This window comes from Populus nigra, chromosome 11, assembly GCF_951802175.1.
Source record: "Populus nigra chromosome 11, ddPopNigr1.1, whole genome shotgun sequence".
NCBI lineage: Eukaryota > Viridiplantae > Streptophyta > Magnoliopsida > Malpighiales > Salicaceae > Populus > Populus nigra.
The window spans coordinates 1,865,521-1,883,606 of record NC_084862.1 but is presented as its reverse complement, the minus strand read 5'-3'; the positions used below and the strand labels follow the sequence as shown (position 1 = coordinate 1,883,606).

Genomic DNA, 18,086 nt, shown 5'->3' with positions numbered 1-18,086 from the left:
GGGGGGCGAAAGACAGACGAAAATGTTTGAAGGAGAATGATTGGATCATCACAGGAACCAAGACTTTTGGTCCGATCATAATTGTGTCTCCTTAAAATCAAATATGGGTTCAACGTGGAAGCTTCATGAGAGTACCATTTCTAAACCTAAGGTAACATGGATATTTTTTTGTCTGTTAAATTATATTTGGTTAGTGTTTTGTTCGAGCCTGTTTGTCTATGTATTAGTGTTTGTATTTCTTAAAAAACATATAAATTAGCTGTTTGGTTGCAAATTGATAAAAAATAAAAAACATGGATCCCACCATCTATACATGGCAGGACCTCGATTTTTAAAAAGTATTTTGCAAATTTCATCCTGTGGTTGAATTTTCCAGAGATGAGTAACGTGGAAATTTACCAAAACACTGCGTGAACACTGCAAGTAAAATTTATTCACTTGCACTGTTTATGTGTTTTTTTTTCAGTATATTCATTTTAAAAATAAATTTTTTTTTTAAATTAAGTTAGAGTGAATTAAATTCACTCATATTGTAATATTAACAATATTTTTTTAAAAAAAAATCTAGTGTAGAGTGAATTAAATTCACTCGCACTGTAATATCAATTTTATATCTGATAATATTTTTTATTTAATTTTATTGCACGCTTAAAAAATTATGAAAACTATAGTTCTTATCGGATGAATTTTGTACGTAAAGAAATTGTAAATGGTTTAATGGAATAATAAAAAATATTTTATATAAAGTATTATTTATTTTATGATGTAATAGTAGTAATTAATTTTACAATAGTTAAATTTAAAACTATCAATATTAATATATATATATTTTATTTATTTTATAACCTCAATTTAAAAAGCATTATTAACCAAATATATTAAACTACTTTTTGTTTAACCTTAATTTTAACCACAGTTTTAACCAAACATATATAAATACCATACTAACCTCAGCTAAAAGTACTTTTTATAAAACAATTTTTTTCAAATTATAACCACAAAAGCTACCACAATACCAAACACAAATAATAATAATAAAAAAGTATATTGATGTTTGATTGGAAAAATAACTGTTGGGTTAATTTTCAAAATAAAAACGTGTTTGATTAAAAAAATAATAAAATAAATAAAAAATGAATTATTATTAAAATAATTTTAAAATGATATTTTATCATTTTAAAATAGAAAAAATAAAAATAAATAATTTTTTATTTTATTTTTTAATTATTTCCATCACTTTTGTTTCAAGAACATAACATCCCTTTTAATATCTATTAATTCCATTGAGTTATTTATATTGAAATATGCTTGATGTATATCCAAGATTATGGTGTATGGTGCTTTTAAAAATAGTTTTTTACTTAAAAGTATATTAAAATAAATTTTTTTAGATTTTTTTTTATCTTGACATTAATATATCAAAATTATAAAAAAAAAACTAAAAAAATATTAATTTAAAACTTTTTAAAATAAAAATACCTAAAAACAGAATAGAAACACTCTCAAACTACCATCAAAATGGGTAATTCGATACCCCCTTACCACAACAAAACTCCAGGTGCAAGAACTGCAAAATAGCCAAAGAAATTGGGGATGGCAATGCCAATAATGCAGCGCCGATTAATATAAATTTTGCTTTTTAAGTGTGGTAGAAATTATTTTTTAAAATATTTGAAAATACATCAAAATAATATTTTTTTAATTTTAAAAAAATTAATTTTTAATATTAGTATTTCAAAACAATTTAAAAATACTTAAAAATTAATTTAAAGCAAAAAAAATTCAAATTTTAATGAAAAACAGGTTGCACCACAACTCCAAATACCCTCTTTGAACTACACATCAATAATCCAACGGGTAACTTCTGAGTAAATTATAAGAAGATCAAAGATATTAAAATGGCTCAAAAATTTATATTTAACTAAAATATGTTATGATCAGTGTCAGGGCATTGTATAAGGAATGTGTTAGAATGGGAGAACATAAGTTCCCAGACCAAGAATAGGAGCATCCAAGGACACACCCAATTATAAACAACTGTATAAAATTCTCACCAGAGAAGTGAGCAGCACTAAAAACAGCTGAGCTTAGTAAAACTGCCTGCTGCCAGTTCATGGTAGAGGCAAGAGATTTCAATAGAAAGCCTCTGTAAACAATTTCTTCCAGCAGGGGGGTGACAAGGCAATAAACCAGGATGCAGGCAACTTTCGAGATGCTGCTGCTCAGAAGAATCTCCTTCACAATAGGGTTGTTCACAGCCTGAAAACATCATTTCAAGAATGTTAATGTCAGCACATCTCTGGAGGCCGAATTTGTTATCATCATTCAACCAAGAAAGAAATATCACAGCAAAAGGATAAGTCACAAAGAACTCAAATAAAAGAAATAGAAAGCAAACACTGTCTACAGAATAAATTTACAGGATGGTGTTACGATGAGTTCATACATATTATTGAAGCAACAAATAATGGAAAACTTTGCATGCCCTATCATGTAAATTGGTCTAAATCCCAATTGAATCTATGGTAGGACCATAAATGCCAATGAAATCGATTTTGGATTTTTTCCAGAACAGATGATGCATTCTGGACTCCCCTGTCCATAAAACTATCTATTTTGCATAAAAAATTAGTCAGATGAACAAATAACAACATAAGGTCGAGCTACAGGCATAGTTATGATTATTTTCCAAATGAAACCACAGACTTGTAAAGCAACATTATAGAGACTCTATGCGTTTAGAAATAGCAAACCTTATGAAGTTATGACAAAGTTGTTTCAAATTATATGTACACCATGGGCAAACCATTTTGTTTCTGTTGCACATACCTATACCTAATGCAACTTAATGAATGCTCTAATAGCAGAAAATGAAACTCCTCCCGACCCCTTATTTCCCAACCTTTTTCTTTCATGATATATCAGTCTTCCTTTCACGTGAATGGCATATCATCTTTCCAAGAGTATCAGTAGTCTTAGGGGGAATGGAAAAAAAATAGCAGTTCCGGTCATCTCAATGAGTCTGAAATATAACCCGTACACCCACAATATTGTTGACCACTTTGGTTTAAAATGGTCAAAACAGAGTTACAGTAAACTATTCATCACTTAGAAATTCAGAGGATCTATCAACAACAATTAAAATCCATAAAACCATCCTGCATCAAATAAAAAGATACCTAGAAAGTCAAAGTAGGGGGAAACTCATATTTGTTCCATCTATTGAAAGAAAAAGTAAGCTACTTAAGATAACAACTCAAGCCTACAAGATGGCGAATAAAACTCTCTACTCTTACTTGAATTATTTTAATTTTTTTTATAATATAACCATGACTTGTATGGTTTCATTTCATTGTATATTGTTATGAAATCTCATCTAAAAAAATTTCAAACACATTATAACTTAGTTAATCTTAATAATAGGTATTAGAATTGTACCAATGAGCTTAAAGTCATTGATCTCAAAAAGGAATCATCAAGATTCAGGCGAATCAAAATTAAACTAAGCCAGAAAGATCTGTGCATATTTTATAAAAGCAAAGAAAATCAGAAGCGCCTAAACAAATAGACAGTCAATTAATTGATAATACATTATGCCCTGACTTTGTATACAAAATTTGAATAAAGCCTCATCCGGAAATTGTCAATGCACACCATCAATGATATAAACAAGGCTTGAAAGCATTTAAGAAAAGAAATAGATAAATCCAAAAACCAACCTTAGGTCCAATTAGTCTGTCAGCAACAAGTGATGTAAGGAACACCAACAGAACAAGAAAGCCGAAACCTAGTGATGAAGCCAGCAGCCAGTTCCTCTTCTTTGACAATTCATCAGTTTTAAAGAAGCTCACTACCTCATATTCTGGCTTAGCAGTGCTCTTAAGTAGAAGCAGAGAAGCAGCGAGTTCTAAAATTTGGATTGCAAGCAGTGACAACACCTGCAGTATAGAAAACAAAAATCATTATGCAACTGCTTGGATACAGAGATGAACACCTGCACTGCTTCTAATACAAAATATATCGAGTTACCCTGCTGAATGAAGTTCTTGTCATGAATGTTTGATGATGGCATATCAGAAGACGACCATACCACTGGTGTCGCTAAACATGCAATTGATGAAGTCCTTGCCAGGAAAATCCTAGCAAATCAATTTGTATGAAAGCCAACTGACAGTCGAATTATTTAGAAAGAGTTCGTTTTCACACTAAAAGGAAAAGGAAAAGGAAAAGGAAAAGGAAATAGAAAAATGTGAATCTTATGGGTTTCTATGATTTACTGCATAACGAAGAATTATTAATACTGTCCATAGATCCATTGTAATTGATACCCCCATGGCAGATTCCATTCTATGAAAAGAACACCAAGTTGTATTGCGTAAAGTTCTGTACTAGCAGCTGCATTTGGTTTTTGCATTTGTCTAAGTTGTGGATTATTAGTCTCTGTTCGATGATGGTTCCCCCTAAAACGAAAATCATAAATCTGGTCCTAATCAAGAAAGGTACAGGTATCAATGCATCTGGTTACCAAATTGGCCACACCCTGCCTCAACAAGCTATGGGTTTAGACTCATGGTGCTTAGACTCATGGTGCTTAGACCAATATGGAAAACATTATTCTACCATGCAAAATGAAGGTAAGAGAAACTCACTCACTTCCGTCTGAGGATCAAGAACAGGTTGATGCAATACATTGGCAACTATAGACATGCCTCCAATACCCAAAGGGATATGAAAATTGAACATGTACAAAGCCATAGTGCTCCATATACTCCCTCTCTCCCATGGAATATCCAACGAAAGCACTGAAAATTCCTGTCAGCATTCACCCCACAAATTAAAAGAAAAAGAAAAAGAAAAAGGAAACCATGCTTACATATCACAACAAACCCCATTACACGATAATTTAGCTAGAAATTAACTAAAACTGAAAGAAAAAGCAAACCCATTAAGAAATTTGCTTCTGTAAAACTCAACAAATCCAAACATGGGTCATCCTTACTATACAAGAACAAACCCTATTCCGTAATTCTCTTTCAAGTCCTGTTAGCATTCACCCCAATGATTAAAAAAAAAAAAACAAGAAAAAGATAAACCCACGTTTACTTATCACAACAAAACCCCATTTCAACAATATAACTTGACAACGACTAAAAATGAAGAAACAAACCAAACCCATCAAGCAATTTACTGAGAACTACCAATTTACATACTCAGCAACTCAAAAACTAAACAAATCCAAACATAGGTCATTTTCATTATACAAGAACCAACCCTACCAATTGCTCTCTTGTCTAAGCGTGACAAGTTACGCAAGCTTATATTACAATTTAATGCAAGAAAATATCATGATATACGGGTTTTGAATAAATTATACATACCTCAGTGGCTTTATCAGTGATTTCTTTCTTGATGCAGCGGCATTTGAGAGAAGATTTGAAGCCGAGATTGGATTTGAATTTGAGTTTGGAGGTGTGATAGAGAGGGTTTGGATTTTGAATCAACGATTTGTTAAAACTGAACCCAAACTTGGCGGGTAGTATACCAACGGTTAGATAAGGCGCCATAGTACGCCTTTGCTTCGCTTCCTCTGGCACTCACTTTCTCTTGTACTTATTATATGTGGGAGAAAATGAAATAAAACTATAGAAATTAAGGTAGTATTTATTACGACGGATAATGACAAACTGAACATAATAAAAAAAAAATTGGCAATTGTTTGGTGTATTTTTAAATCATATAAAAAATAATTTTTATCCTGTTCAGGTTATTCTAATTAAAAAAAATTTATCTCGTTAAAAAGATATAACAAGTTTATTTAATTCTCTATACAAGGGATAATCTAAATTAATTTGAATCAATGTAAAAATTTAAAAAAAACTATTTTTATAGTTTTAAAACTAGCTAGAGGGTTACTCTAAGACTAAGCAAGGTCAAGTTGGCCATTGATTTAGATCAATTTAAAAATAAAATTAATTATTATTATAGTTTTAAAACTCGACTCGATAGTTATTATAGGGTAAGGCTCGGGTTGTGAGCCAGATTGATTATTGATCTAGGTCGTAAGAATAAAAATAATTATTATCATAGTTTTAAAATCTATTTAGGGGTTGACCTATTGATGCGGGTCAATGTGAGAATAAAATTGATTATTATCATAATTATAAAACCCGACTCAGCAATCAACCCGAGAGAAGACCTAGGTCATGGGTCGGGTTGACTATTGACCGGGTCAATATAAAGATAAAAATAATTATTATCATATTTTTAAACTCATTTGGGGTCGATCTAGAGTCAATCCCTAGTTGGGTTGACCATCGACCCAGTTCAACTTAAGAATAAAAATTGTTATTATCATAGTTTTAAAAATTGACTCGTGGGTCAACTCAGGCCAAGGCTCGGATCATAGATTGGGTTGACCATTGATCGAGTCAATGTAAAGATAAAAATAATAATTATTATAGTTTAAAAACTCGACTTAAAGGGTAACTTGGGGCCAAGCTTTGGTTAAATTGACTATGGAAGCTTTGATTAGATTGACTATGACCCAGATTAACTTAAAAATAAAAATAATTATTATTATAATTTTAAAACCTAATAAACAAAAATAATAGATAGGTTACATATCATAACATTTTATATATAAAAAAGCACCATTGTTTTCTGCTAAGGTGTTTTTTCAATATTTACCAAGAAAATAAAAATAAAGTCATACTCTAAGTACTTAGCAACTTTATCAAATCATGGTTTAATTATGTTAATCAAATATTAAAGTAAATAACATAATTATCATGAGGAGAAAGGAAAGAAAACATGTTTTTTATTTACAAAATTATCGTTAAATAATGAAGTTATTAATTTCCTAGAAATGCAAAATTAATTTCAAAACGCTATTTATTTTTTATTTTATAAGTATATAAATAGTTTCATTTTAGACATGACAATATAATCTTAGGAATGAATTACTTTTATTCAAAAATTAAAGAATGAATAGTTTTTCACCATGTGCACTTTAATTTCACATCATATTTTGTCATGAATATAGCTTTTTCACGCGTGCCTTATGCATAACATTATGAGAATATTTTGGATGTCTCTCCATAGTTGTAGTGTTTTTAATTTTTTAAAATTAACTTGTAATAAATATCATTATCATTTACTTCCATTGCATATTAAGTATTAAATATTGAGTGTTACATCAAATTTACAACATATTTAATTTCTCATGAATGCAAATTTTTTTGGTGAAGTTATGCATACATTTTATGTTTCATAAAAAAATGCATACATTTTATATAAGAAACATTGTTGTTTTCTCATCAATTGTTAGGAAAATAAAAATAAAATCATAGTCTAAATTAGCAATTTTATATAATCATGGCTTAATTTACCATGTTAAACAAAAATTATTTTGAATATTATAATCATTGTATAACAAGAAAAAATATATAAAAAAATATTTGCATAATTATCATTATATTTTCAATAGATGCATAATTTCATAACGTACGCTAACAAAAAGAAACTCTTTTTTTTTTAGTAAGTAAATAAATACTTCCATTCCAACATGACAATATATTCACAATGGTATGGGAAATATAATAAGCATTTGCTAAGCACATATATAAAAAGAGATTCTTCCTATATATGGTGGTATATATGGTGGGTGGGTGGTTTTGAAGATTCAGATATTATTGAAACTGGAAATTTTAATGTTGTTTATTGAAGTTATGTATTTTTATAATAAGAGGTGAATATAATATAATTGTTTTCTTAAATATTTTTTATTTAAAAATATATCAAATAATATTTTTTTATTTTTTTAAATATTTTTTTTATATTAGAATATCAAAACAATCTGAAAATACTAAAAATATATAATTTAGAAAAAATTAATTTTTTTAAAAATACAAAAACAAATAGATGCAACCTAAACTTTGTAATTAGAATTGAAAGGAAAATCAAGAACTTGAGATAACCCTAAAGGGGACTTAAATTCTCACACAAGGAGAAGAAAAATAATCTCGTAAAAAGTGTTGTAAAAATAACTTATAATTGTTTAAACAGGCACTAAACAAATCGAATTTGGAAAGGTAAAGAAACCCTAAAATAGTTAAAAAAATTTAAATATAAAATTATCTAAGAAAGTACTAACTAAGAATTCAAAAACAACCTTTTGTAATCCTAATTTTTGAGCTTTCGATCTAATAATTCAAATTGTCTAAATTAATCTGAGCATGGAATAATTGCTATACATAAAGATATTAATTGCTATACATTCCATATTCCATGTACGGGTGCAACAAATCCAAATATATAGCTCAGCTTTTTCAAAATCTACCGGACCAAAACTTTATGCTTTATATTATGCTTGATGTGATAAAAGTATTATTAAAAAAAAAAGGATAATATTAAAACAACTTGTTCACTCCACCGTGGATGCCTCTATGTTGCACGTTCATCACAATCTCTATTTAAAAAAGAAAAGAATGATTCTCTAAAAATAACTTATAATTGTTTAAATAGGCACTAAACAAATCTAATTTGGAAAGGAATAGAAAACCTACAATAGTTTTAAAAAATCTAAAATTATCTAAGAAAATACCATAATTTAAAAGTGTTCTCGATTTCAACGTAGAACATCTTGTTTAAATTTAAGTGTGGTACAAATATTATGCTTATTTTTGTTTAAAAATTCTTGTCTGACAAGTCCAAACTTTATGCTTGATATGATAAAAGTATTAAAAAAAAAAAGTAATATTAAAACGACCCCGTCACGCCACCTTGGAGGCCTATGTGTTGCACGTTCCTCACCATTTCTATTTAAAAGGAAAAGAATGATGTGAAAGAATAAAGTACTGTAAAAAAAGAAGAACTGCATCCTAAAGGACTAACCCAGAGAATATGCGAAAAGAGAGAGAGAGAGAGAGAGAGAGACAAATGAAAAAGAGTTTCTCTTTGCATACTCATGATGCAGAGAAGTTACAAGGAAGAAAAAATTTCATAAGCGAAAATGATTTTAGATATTAGCTATAAATTTGTAATTTATTCCTCTAAAAAAAAAAGCTATTAAAGTATTTCTTCTAAAAGATTTACAAGATGTTTTAAATAAGTTAGAAAATCCTACTTCCTACATCTATAAAAAAAAAACAACTAAGACTCTCAAAGTATAAAGAAAATTAGGATAATAAATTCAAAAAACTAAAAAAAATAACAAAATTAATCAAGACAACAATTTATAGGCCGAATCAACAAGTTCTTAATTTCGTCTAATCATTGGAAGGGTAAGTACTCTTGGTATCATTGCTGGCGAATCAAAATGGACCTTTCTTCACTTTTTCGTATTATCTTCTGCATGCAGAAGGTGATCTTCTTTGTATATCCATGCACATTGATTTATATAATTTCTTGCATGCAAAATTCGAGTCCTTTTGCTAATTCAAGGCTGTAAAAGAATCCACAAATTAAGCTGGATAAATTAGTGCCGCGCGTCTCATCTCATTGTTTTTAGGCCTTCTTTTTCTACTTTCAAAAGTTCACTCTCCTTGTTAAATGTTAATTATTTTATTACAGGGATGGTGTTGTACGATGATCCTGTTAAAGCCTTGCTTCTTCTTCTTTTTTAAGATTATCAGTTTGACGCCTAAACTGATTGCTTTAATTGGTTTAATTAAGGCCAGCCTGTATCTTGTTTGAGCCCGATTGCAAACACTGTGCTTGAATTCTAAGTAAGAGCACCATTGCTCCTTTTGAGTTCTGGAAATTTCCCTCCATTTTTCTATTCTCTTGTATGCTAATAACAGCTCCTTTAGCCATGGTGAAGTTTGTCCTGACAGTTTCTACCAGCTGGTTCCTCTCGAGTTGAGACAAGGTATTGATGCAGGTGAGTCAGAGTGAACCTCACTTCACTTCGGATTCTATTCATCTATAGCCTACGGGTCTCCTTCTATAAGTAGAAGACCAGCTTGGTGGCAACAACAAAGCTAATTCAAGAAATAAACTGTCATCGTTGCACTAAATACCTTCTAGAAAGCCTCTCATTTCCACTGTTGCAACAATAGAGCTACATCCAAGAACCATTTCATAATCAGTGTTATGGAATTACCGATAAACATATGCGGACAAGCCTCCAAGCAGAGAGATGAGAACTTCCGAAAGTGTAAGTCAGAGAGTTTCCCATCACAAATACCAGGTGATGATGACGCGAAGAAGTTGATGGATAGGGAGTTATACAAGTACGCAGCAGAAGACAAATTTGATGAATTATTTGGTGAACGGCGGCGTGTTTCATCAGCGGAACTATCATCCATCATTTACACACAAGTTAGCCCCTCTGGAAATTCATTGCTTCATGTTTCAGCAAGACATGAAAGTAAAGATGTGACAGAGCTCCTTCTTCAGCACTTTCCGCTTCTAATGACAAGGAAAAACTTCCACAAAGATACTGCACTTCATTTAGCAGCCGGAGCTGGACAGCTGAGAACTATTACAGTTCTTATCAACAAGGCAAAAGGCCATGGAGAAGCCAGCGACTTTTCTAGTTTTTTGGAGATGAAGAATGATAGGGGAAACACTGCTTTACATGATGCAGTCATTAATGGTCACCACGAAGTTGCCCGTTTTCTGGTTTCGGAGAGCTCGAAGCTTTTATATACTGAAAACAATGAACGTAAGTCTCCCTTGTATCTTGCAGTCGAGAATAGCATTGACAAGAGGAGTGATGAGAAGATGCTCACTATTCTTATGGATGCTATACCAGATGATGTTGATTTACTTGACAAGCTAGAAGGAAAGTCTCCTGTGCACGCCGCTGTCCAAGGAGGAAAGAGAAGTAAAATGATTTCCCCCCCCCCCCCTTTCTCCATCATATATTTTCCCTTGTAACATGCCAGTGTTTCTTTCATTATTTGATCGATTATTCATTTGTTTTAAATTAATTTCAGCAATATTGGAACAAATAGCGAGAGAAAAGCCAGACCTTTTGCGCTGGAAAGATGAGAAGGGGGGGAATCCACTTCACTGTGCAGCATCCATGGGTTATGTTCGGGAAACTCAATTCCTGTTCGAAAAATATCGTGATGGTGCAATCCAGCAAAACAATGAAGGCAACATGCCTATCCATGTTGCTTGCAAAAAAGGCTATGTTGTTGTAGTTGATGCATACATTTCCAATTGGACTGATCCAGCAGAATTTCTCAACAGCAAAAGGCAGAACATTCTACATGTCGCCGCAGAGAATGGAAGGCATCGAGTGGTGAAGTATATCCTACGAAATAAGAATCTGGAAGCACTTATAAATGAGCAGGATCTGGATGGAAATACACCTTTTCATTTAGCATCAAAGAATGGTCGATCCCTTGCAACATGTACTCTTGTGCGAAACTCTATGGTTATGAAACTAATAGCCAATGGCGAAAACTTGACACCATATGATGTTGCAGAGAAGCAATCTAAAATAGTGGGAGCAGAATACTCAGGTGAACCAATTCCGAACGGGAAGGTATGTTAAGTAATAATTGCAAAACTAAACTACTTTGGCTTAGATGAAAAAGCAGCGACTATTCGAATGCTACACTCATCAAATCAGTACTTCTACAAAATAAATTTTCAAATTTTTTTTTCTTTTTTCTTTTTCCTTAAATCATATACATAAACATCTTTCTCCAAATATTCTTGGTGGGTTTTTTTCCTGTAGGATGACCAAGTTGATCAAAAGAGTGAAAACAATGGAGAGAAGCCAATAGCAAAGGACAAATCAGATCATGGAGTGGTATGCCTTTTTCTTTCATTCGATTTTATGACATAACTAGTTCCATATTCTATTTTTCAGGTTCTTTTTCCTAAAATCATGCCTATAAAACATCTTTTGGTTTTTCAATGTAGGGAAACCAAGTTGATCAAGATGACAAAAGTGGAGGGAAGGGAAAACTAGATTATTATGGAGTTGTATGTCTTCTCCTTCTCCTTCTTCTTCTTCTTCTTCTTCTTCTTCTTCTTCTTCTTCTTGTGCTTCGTCATCGTCATCATCATCATCCTTCTTTCATTTTCTTTTTATCAGAAAACTAGTTGCATATTTAATTTTAAAGATTCCACAGTATATGAGACAAATGAGCTTAGGTATGACATTTGAGATAAATTACCGAAGGTATATATGATAATTTAATATTTCGAATTTTAACTAACTTGACACTTCTTAACTAACTAAAAAGGAAAATTCTGAATACATATATTCTTTGTCAAGTAATTTATATATAGGTGGCTCATCTCTTTTATCTGTTGTTGTCCAGATGATGACATTATCGATCTTACATTTCTTTGCTAGCCCTAAGAAATCCAAAAGAGAATATTTCCGTATTAAGAGCAGGCCTCTACCAAAAGAGGAAATCAAGGGCAGGATTGATTCTCTTCTTGCTGTAGCTGTGCTTATCGCTGGTGTAACATTTGCTGGTGTACTCCAACTTCCTAAAAGCACAGACCTGCCTGGAAGTAGAGCTTCTAACATCACCTCCAACAATATCCAGATCCAGGGGATATCAGAAATAAATGAAGGCATCCTAAGGAATGTTTATATTTATTTTGACATGGTAGCCTTGAATGCCGCGGTCATGGCATCGATAATCCTTTGTTGGGCTCAACTATATGATGTCAAAGTAGCAGCACATGCAGTTTGGTTGGCATCAATATTAACAGGTGGTGCTATCTACTTGATGTGCTTAGCATTCGTCTTTGCCGTTGCTATTGATGTAGGCAAAAGCTTTGCCTTCTTCGTTGTCACCATTGTCGTCGGAGGAGCGTTTTTTATTTTCCAAACCGTGGTTTCTATTCCATTGATTATTCCGCCGAGTGCCAACCAAATCATTGAAAGAATTGCTTCACCTTTCATCTATCTCCTGATTTTCTTCATACATTTCCTTTTGGACTGGCTGTATTTTAAATTGAAGAAAAAAAAGAAGCCACAACAAACAAAGTCTTCTTGATACGATGCTCTTCGGATCAGTGGATTGTGTGTGTTTAATCATCGTAATAATTTAATGTTGTTGATTGTATTAATTATTTGATATTTGTATTGTTGTAATAATTTGAGTTTATTCAATTCCATGGAAATGTACGTCTCCCGGTGAGCATTTTCTTTATTGAATAAAATAAAAGAAATGTTTTCTACTAATATAAGTAGTTTCTTTATGCAAATTAATTAATGTGATATTATGTTAGCATTCCATGCAAAATTTAACAAACAATTACTGTCCATGAGATGCCCTTTCTTGATCTGAAGTTTAGAAAACAAAAAATGTTTTCTTCGTAATAAAAATAAACAATAAACAAATTAACAAAAATTAAAGAAGAAGAAGAAGAAGGTGACAATATTGTAAAAAATTCATCTCCTTTCATTAAACCTTTGAAGAAAAAATGTCTTTTAATCACATTCCTTATATTAATTATAATTATAAATCATGTATTTTCACATTTTCATTTTCTATCATGAAAATTCATGTCTCATATATATAAAAAATAATGTATTTTTCATTAAAATTACAGATTTTGAAAAATATAACTATTTCACCAACAATAACAATCACAACTATGATTTTTTGTATCATCTTTTGGAAGCAAAGGTGTAGCACAGCTACTGTGTCCTCACATCCCTCTCCTAATCACCAGGATAAATTTCTAGGGTGATAATGCGCTTCATCTGGCTGCCAAAACTGGACGGCTAGACACAATTAAAAATCTCTTCGAGCATGTAAAATATCATCCTGAAACAATTGAAGTTCTAGCTTGCTGAGGATGAGGAATGCTAAGGGAAACACCCCTAATTTGCATGATGCAGTCATCAAGAGCAACATCAAATCCTTAAGATTCAGCCCTCAAATGACTTGATTTGTATTAAAATTCAGTCCTTAATATGTAAAGAGAGGAGAAACAAACTTTATTGTAAGATCATGACAATGCAATCCTGCTATCATGGTGTCCACTTGTTCTTACTTGTAAAGCCACTTTGTTAATAGAGATTACAACTCCCTGGATGGACAAAGAAAGGAGATAAGGGGCCAGGAAAATAATTAGATTTCTTTTACTTGATTTTTTTTTTCAATTTCTAAGGTGAATAAAGATTTGTTTTAAGGTTGTATAACAATTTATATATGTCTTTACAAGCTAAAACAATGGAGAAATGAGGTTTGGGAGGCCTGATCCGATGGCCTCCAATTCTTCAGCAACCATAACCCAGCTCTAGGGCTCATATTTTATTTTTCTTTTTCCCTCTTAAGTTGGGCGTACAAGGCCCAAGAGCATGCATTTGTTTATTCTAGACCTTTGTGCATGGGCCTAATGCACACCTAGCCCAGCTTTCCTCTTTTATTTTCTTTCTTTTTTTTTACACTGTTATTTTTTTATATTCATTTTTTTAAAATCAAAATTCCCAATGAGAAAAAACTCATTTTTATTTGGATAATTTTCATTAAATAATGAAGTTATTTCCATCAGATGCACATTTTCATGACGATAACAAAAATAAATCTCCTTGGTTTGATTTAATAAATAAATAAATAGTTTATTTTACATGATACAAAGTAAAAAAAGTATTATTTAAATTAATTAATTTTTGGAATTATTGAAAAATTGTATGTGAGTATGAGTGGTACTTCAAATTTACAACATATTTTTGATATAATTGAAGTTTTTTCGGATGATATGCGAACATTTTATATATATAAAAAATATTGTTATTTTCTCAATTACTAATACATTTTCTCAATTGTTAAGAAGAAGAAAAAAAGTTTATAGTAACTTATTATGAGTGTTACATTAATTTATAGTAATTTCTCAATTACCCGCTCATTTTCAAAAAGGATTGGAGTTTCTAAAGGTTAGCATGACCCATATCACTAGTGTACTCAAGTAAGACACTCAGTTTTTGTCCACATCATATAAATGAGATCCTTACAAGAGCTTTTGTGAGGAGGTTGACCAAAGAGAAAATATACTAAAATTGAAAGATAAAGTTTGTGCCCGTTATGTTCAAAAAGTAATTGCTTATGTTTGATCATGTCCGCAAAAGTGTTTTGACTTATAGTGATTTTTTGATCTAGTTTAGTTTTAATGGTAGTTTGCCTCATAATACCACAAGACTTTCTCAGTCAAATGAGCCCTTATTTTTTTTTAATGAAATCATGCATTTTCTTGTGTTCATGATGTGCCTTTATTTATTTATTTATTTTGCAAATAATACACTTATACAAAGACACCCTATACTTTCAGGAATCCTAAAAGTTTCATGATTCACAAAACCACTACACCAAAAATTCTTTGGTGTATTCCATTTTCTTTCAAAAACTATGCATGATCTTATGTTTTAACAAACGTTTCTTGAAAAATCAAAGTTTTAGTGCAAAAATAGAATTCAATTGGTGTTTATTCTAATAGGAAAGTTCTAAAAATTCAAGTGATCTTCTAAAAAAGTGACCATACACCTAGAAAAACCTGAAGAATAACCTAAACATAATGAGATGACTTCAAAGCTGAATTTTAGTTAAATAAATATTGAGAAACTATTTTGCATGATCACATGAATAAAAACAAAGAGAGCAAAGCTTACCGATTTTAAATGGAAAAAGCCATCTTTGATAATCTTTTTACATGGCTAAATTTATTATTTGTAGTCCCTATTAAACCTACTTTCTGTCGTAAGCAGGGGGCAACTGTTATAACTTTTTTTTAGGTTATTCCCCTAAAATTTACCTATTTTTTCCTTCCCTGTAAAAAAAATAAAAAATAAAGTAATAATAGCAAAAAAACCCAGCGATTTGGCAAAAATAGACTGATAAGGATTTCAAATATATAGAAAAATCAAGGTGTAATTTTGGATGGAACTAATAGCTTAATTATACCCCTATTGTACCTAAGACTAGAGAGACAAAGCGAATTCAAGGTCAAATGATTATTGGATGAATCTGCATAAAACTTAATTCTAAGGACACAATTAAATTTTTAATAGGCAAATTTGATTTAATCATAGGTCAAATTAAAAGTTTAATTATATTTAAGAATCAATTTGGGTCAAATTAAAGGATTCAATTAAGTGCAAGGACTTAATTATAGTTTAAATGGGTCAAATTAATGTTATTAGAGACTTAATTGGTAAAACTTAAGTTTGGGAGCTCAATTTTAGCTTAATTGAGAAGTTTGAAATTTTAGAGGACTAAACTTGATTTTTACAAAGTTAATTGATTGAAATCAGGGGTAAAATTACAACAAAATCAAAGTTTATGATCAATTAAGGGTTAAATTGAAAAAATTTATAGTCAATTATCTTTTTGAAAAAGACAAATTCTAGGAATTCAATTGATTGAAATTTGCTCGGATGACTACTTTTTAAGGTCATTTAATGCTTCTTCTCTCTCACTAAAACGAGCAAACCATACACGACGACATTGTACTACACCTTAGAATAGATCTCGCCAGGCAACTGCCCCTATGGCAGCCGCAGTGCTGTCCCAAAAAGGTCAACTCAAGCAATCTTTAACTACCAACTTTTCAGTCTATGATTGCTCCTTTGAGCCAACGGTTGGGATCATTCTTAGTTGAATCAAGGGCTAAGATTTATCTCTAATAAAAACAAAAGTGTCTCTCTTCCACCCCTTGTAAATAGAGGTGGATTCCAAACATTAAGTACCAAGAAATCAAAGTGCAAAGTGAGAAAAAAACTAGCCTCCTTAAACATTTTCAACATTTTTTTTCTTTCTTTCCCTACTGCCACCACCTCCTACATTTACCAAAACAACCACCAATTGATCAAATCCTCTCCCCTAGCACCATTGTAACCGATAGCTCCTCTCTTAGCACCGTTGTGATCTAACAACAACCACCATCTCTGACAACCTCGTTAGTTTCTACTTCTTCCTCTCCACCCCAGCCTCTTCAGTCGCCACACCCCCATGTCGGACCTCTCGGTAGTGGTTGCCACGCCACCTCCACGCTTAGTAACTTTCTTCTTTTCCTCGCCTTTACCCCCTTCCCCCACCTGCATTCCTTTTGCATATAGGATATGAAATAATTCATGTCCTGCAACTGCTGGTTTTTGCCAGCAGATCCAATAATGGGCCAGAGTCATTTCATCATAGCCCAGATGGCTGGACTAGGTCATGCCTAATATTAAAAAAAAAAGAGAGAAGGATGTTAGGTCGACAGTAGACCCAATTTGAATAAGTTAGGTTGGACTCGTTTCAGTCTGACCCAACATAAGAAAAAGGTTGTTGGGCTATCAGTCAACCCAACCCATCCGGGTTGGACCTGTTTCAACGAAGCCTAGATGGCTAGGCTGAGTTCAACCCAAGTAAAAAAAAAAAAGAAAAGGTATGTTGAGCTGTTAGTTGGTCCAACCCAACCTGACCGGGCCCTGCCCAGATGGATGAATCAGGTCCAACCCACTTAAGAAATAATATAATATAATAATATTAAAATATTAAAAAAATATTTAAAAAGAAAAAAAAATCAAAATGGCATTTTAAAAATATTTATGGGTCTCTTACATGTTTTCCAACTATTTTGCATAATATTAGGTTGTAGGTTTATATTGTAAGATATAAATCCGGTATTAAAAATACCTGATTTTCTCTGCAACTTTTTTTTAAAAAATTAAAAAATAATTAAAAAATTAAAAAATAATTTTCTCTTTCCAAAAACACAAAATATGTTTTGTTTTTGTACATACGACTAAATCCTAAAAGTTTTTAACATATATTTTCTAGAGAAAAATAAAATTATTTTTAACATATTTTTTTTAATATAATATAAATATTGTAATTTGGTTTATAATTATCTATTAGAATTTAATCAAAATATAAAAAATTTTATTTTAATTAGTTTGTCATTCAGATCATGCTAGGACTTAGCTATGCCAAAAACCTATGAGTGTTAACATATATTGTCACCAGTGCAGTTTTTTCAGACGTTATGCTTACACCTTATATAAAAGAAACATTGTCTTGTTGTCAATTTCTAGGAAACAAAATAAAGAAAATCTCTCTAAGTTAGCATAATTAACCTATTTGTATACAAGTTAAACTTCATTTTAACGTTTCTATTTTCTC

At 31.3% G+C, this 18,086-nt stretch overlaps 1 protein-coding gene across 1 annotated transcript; it reads right to left on the bottom strand.

Moving 5' to 3' along the window:
- Positions 1 to 1,891: 1,891 nt before the first annotated feature.
- Positions 1,892 to 5,612, bottom strand: LOC133668804 (uncharacterized). Its single transcript, XM_062088813.1, has 4 exons — positions 5,379 to 5,612; positions 4,654 to 4,812; positions 3,720 to 3,938; positions 1,892 to 2,259 (listed from the first exon to the last, which is right to left on the bottom strand). The coding sequence occupies exons 1-4, from the start codon at positions 5,562 to 5,564 to the stop codon at positions 1,918 to 1,920; spliced, it is 906 nt and encodes a 301-aa protein (XP_061944797.1). The 5' UTR covers positions 5,565 to 5,612; the 3' UTR covers positions 1,892 to 1,917.
- Positions 5,613 to 18,086: the final 12,474 nt, after the last annotated feature.

Excerpts from the sequence above, each read along its gene's own strand:
- LOC133668804 (XM_062088813.1), bottom strand. The coding sequence starts at position 5,564 with ATGGCGCCTTATCTAACCGTTGGTATACTACCCGCCAAGTTTGGGTTC. Across the intron at positions 3,939-4,653 it reads TTCTTGATCCTCAGACGGAA|GTGTTGTCACTGCTTGCAAT; the intron begins GTGAGTGAGTTT and ends TCTATACTGCAG. Across the intron at positions 2,260-3,719 it reads ACAGACTAATTGGACCTAAG|GCTGTGAACAACCCTATTGT; the intron begins GTTGGTTTTTGG and ends TGATGTTTTCAG.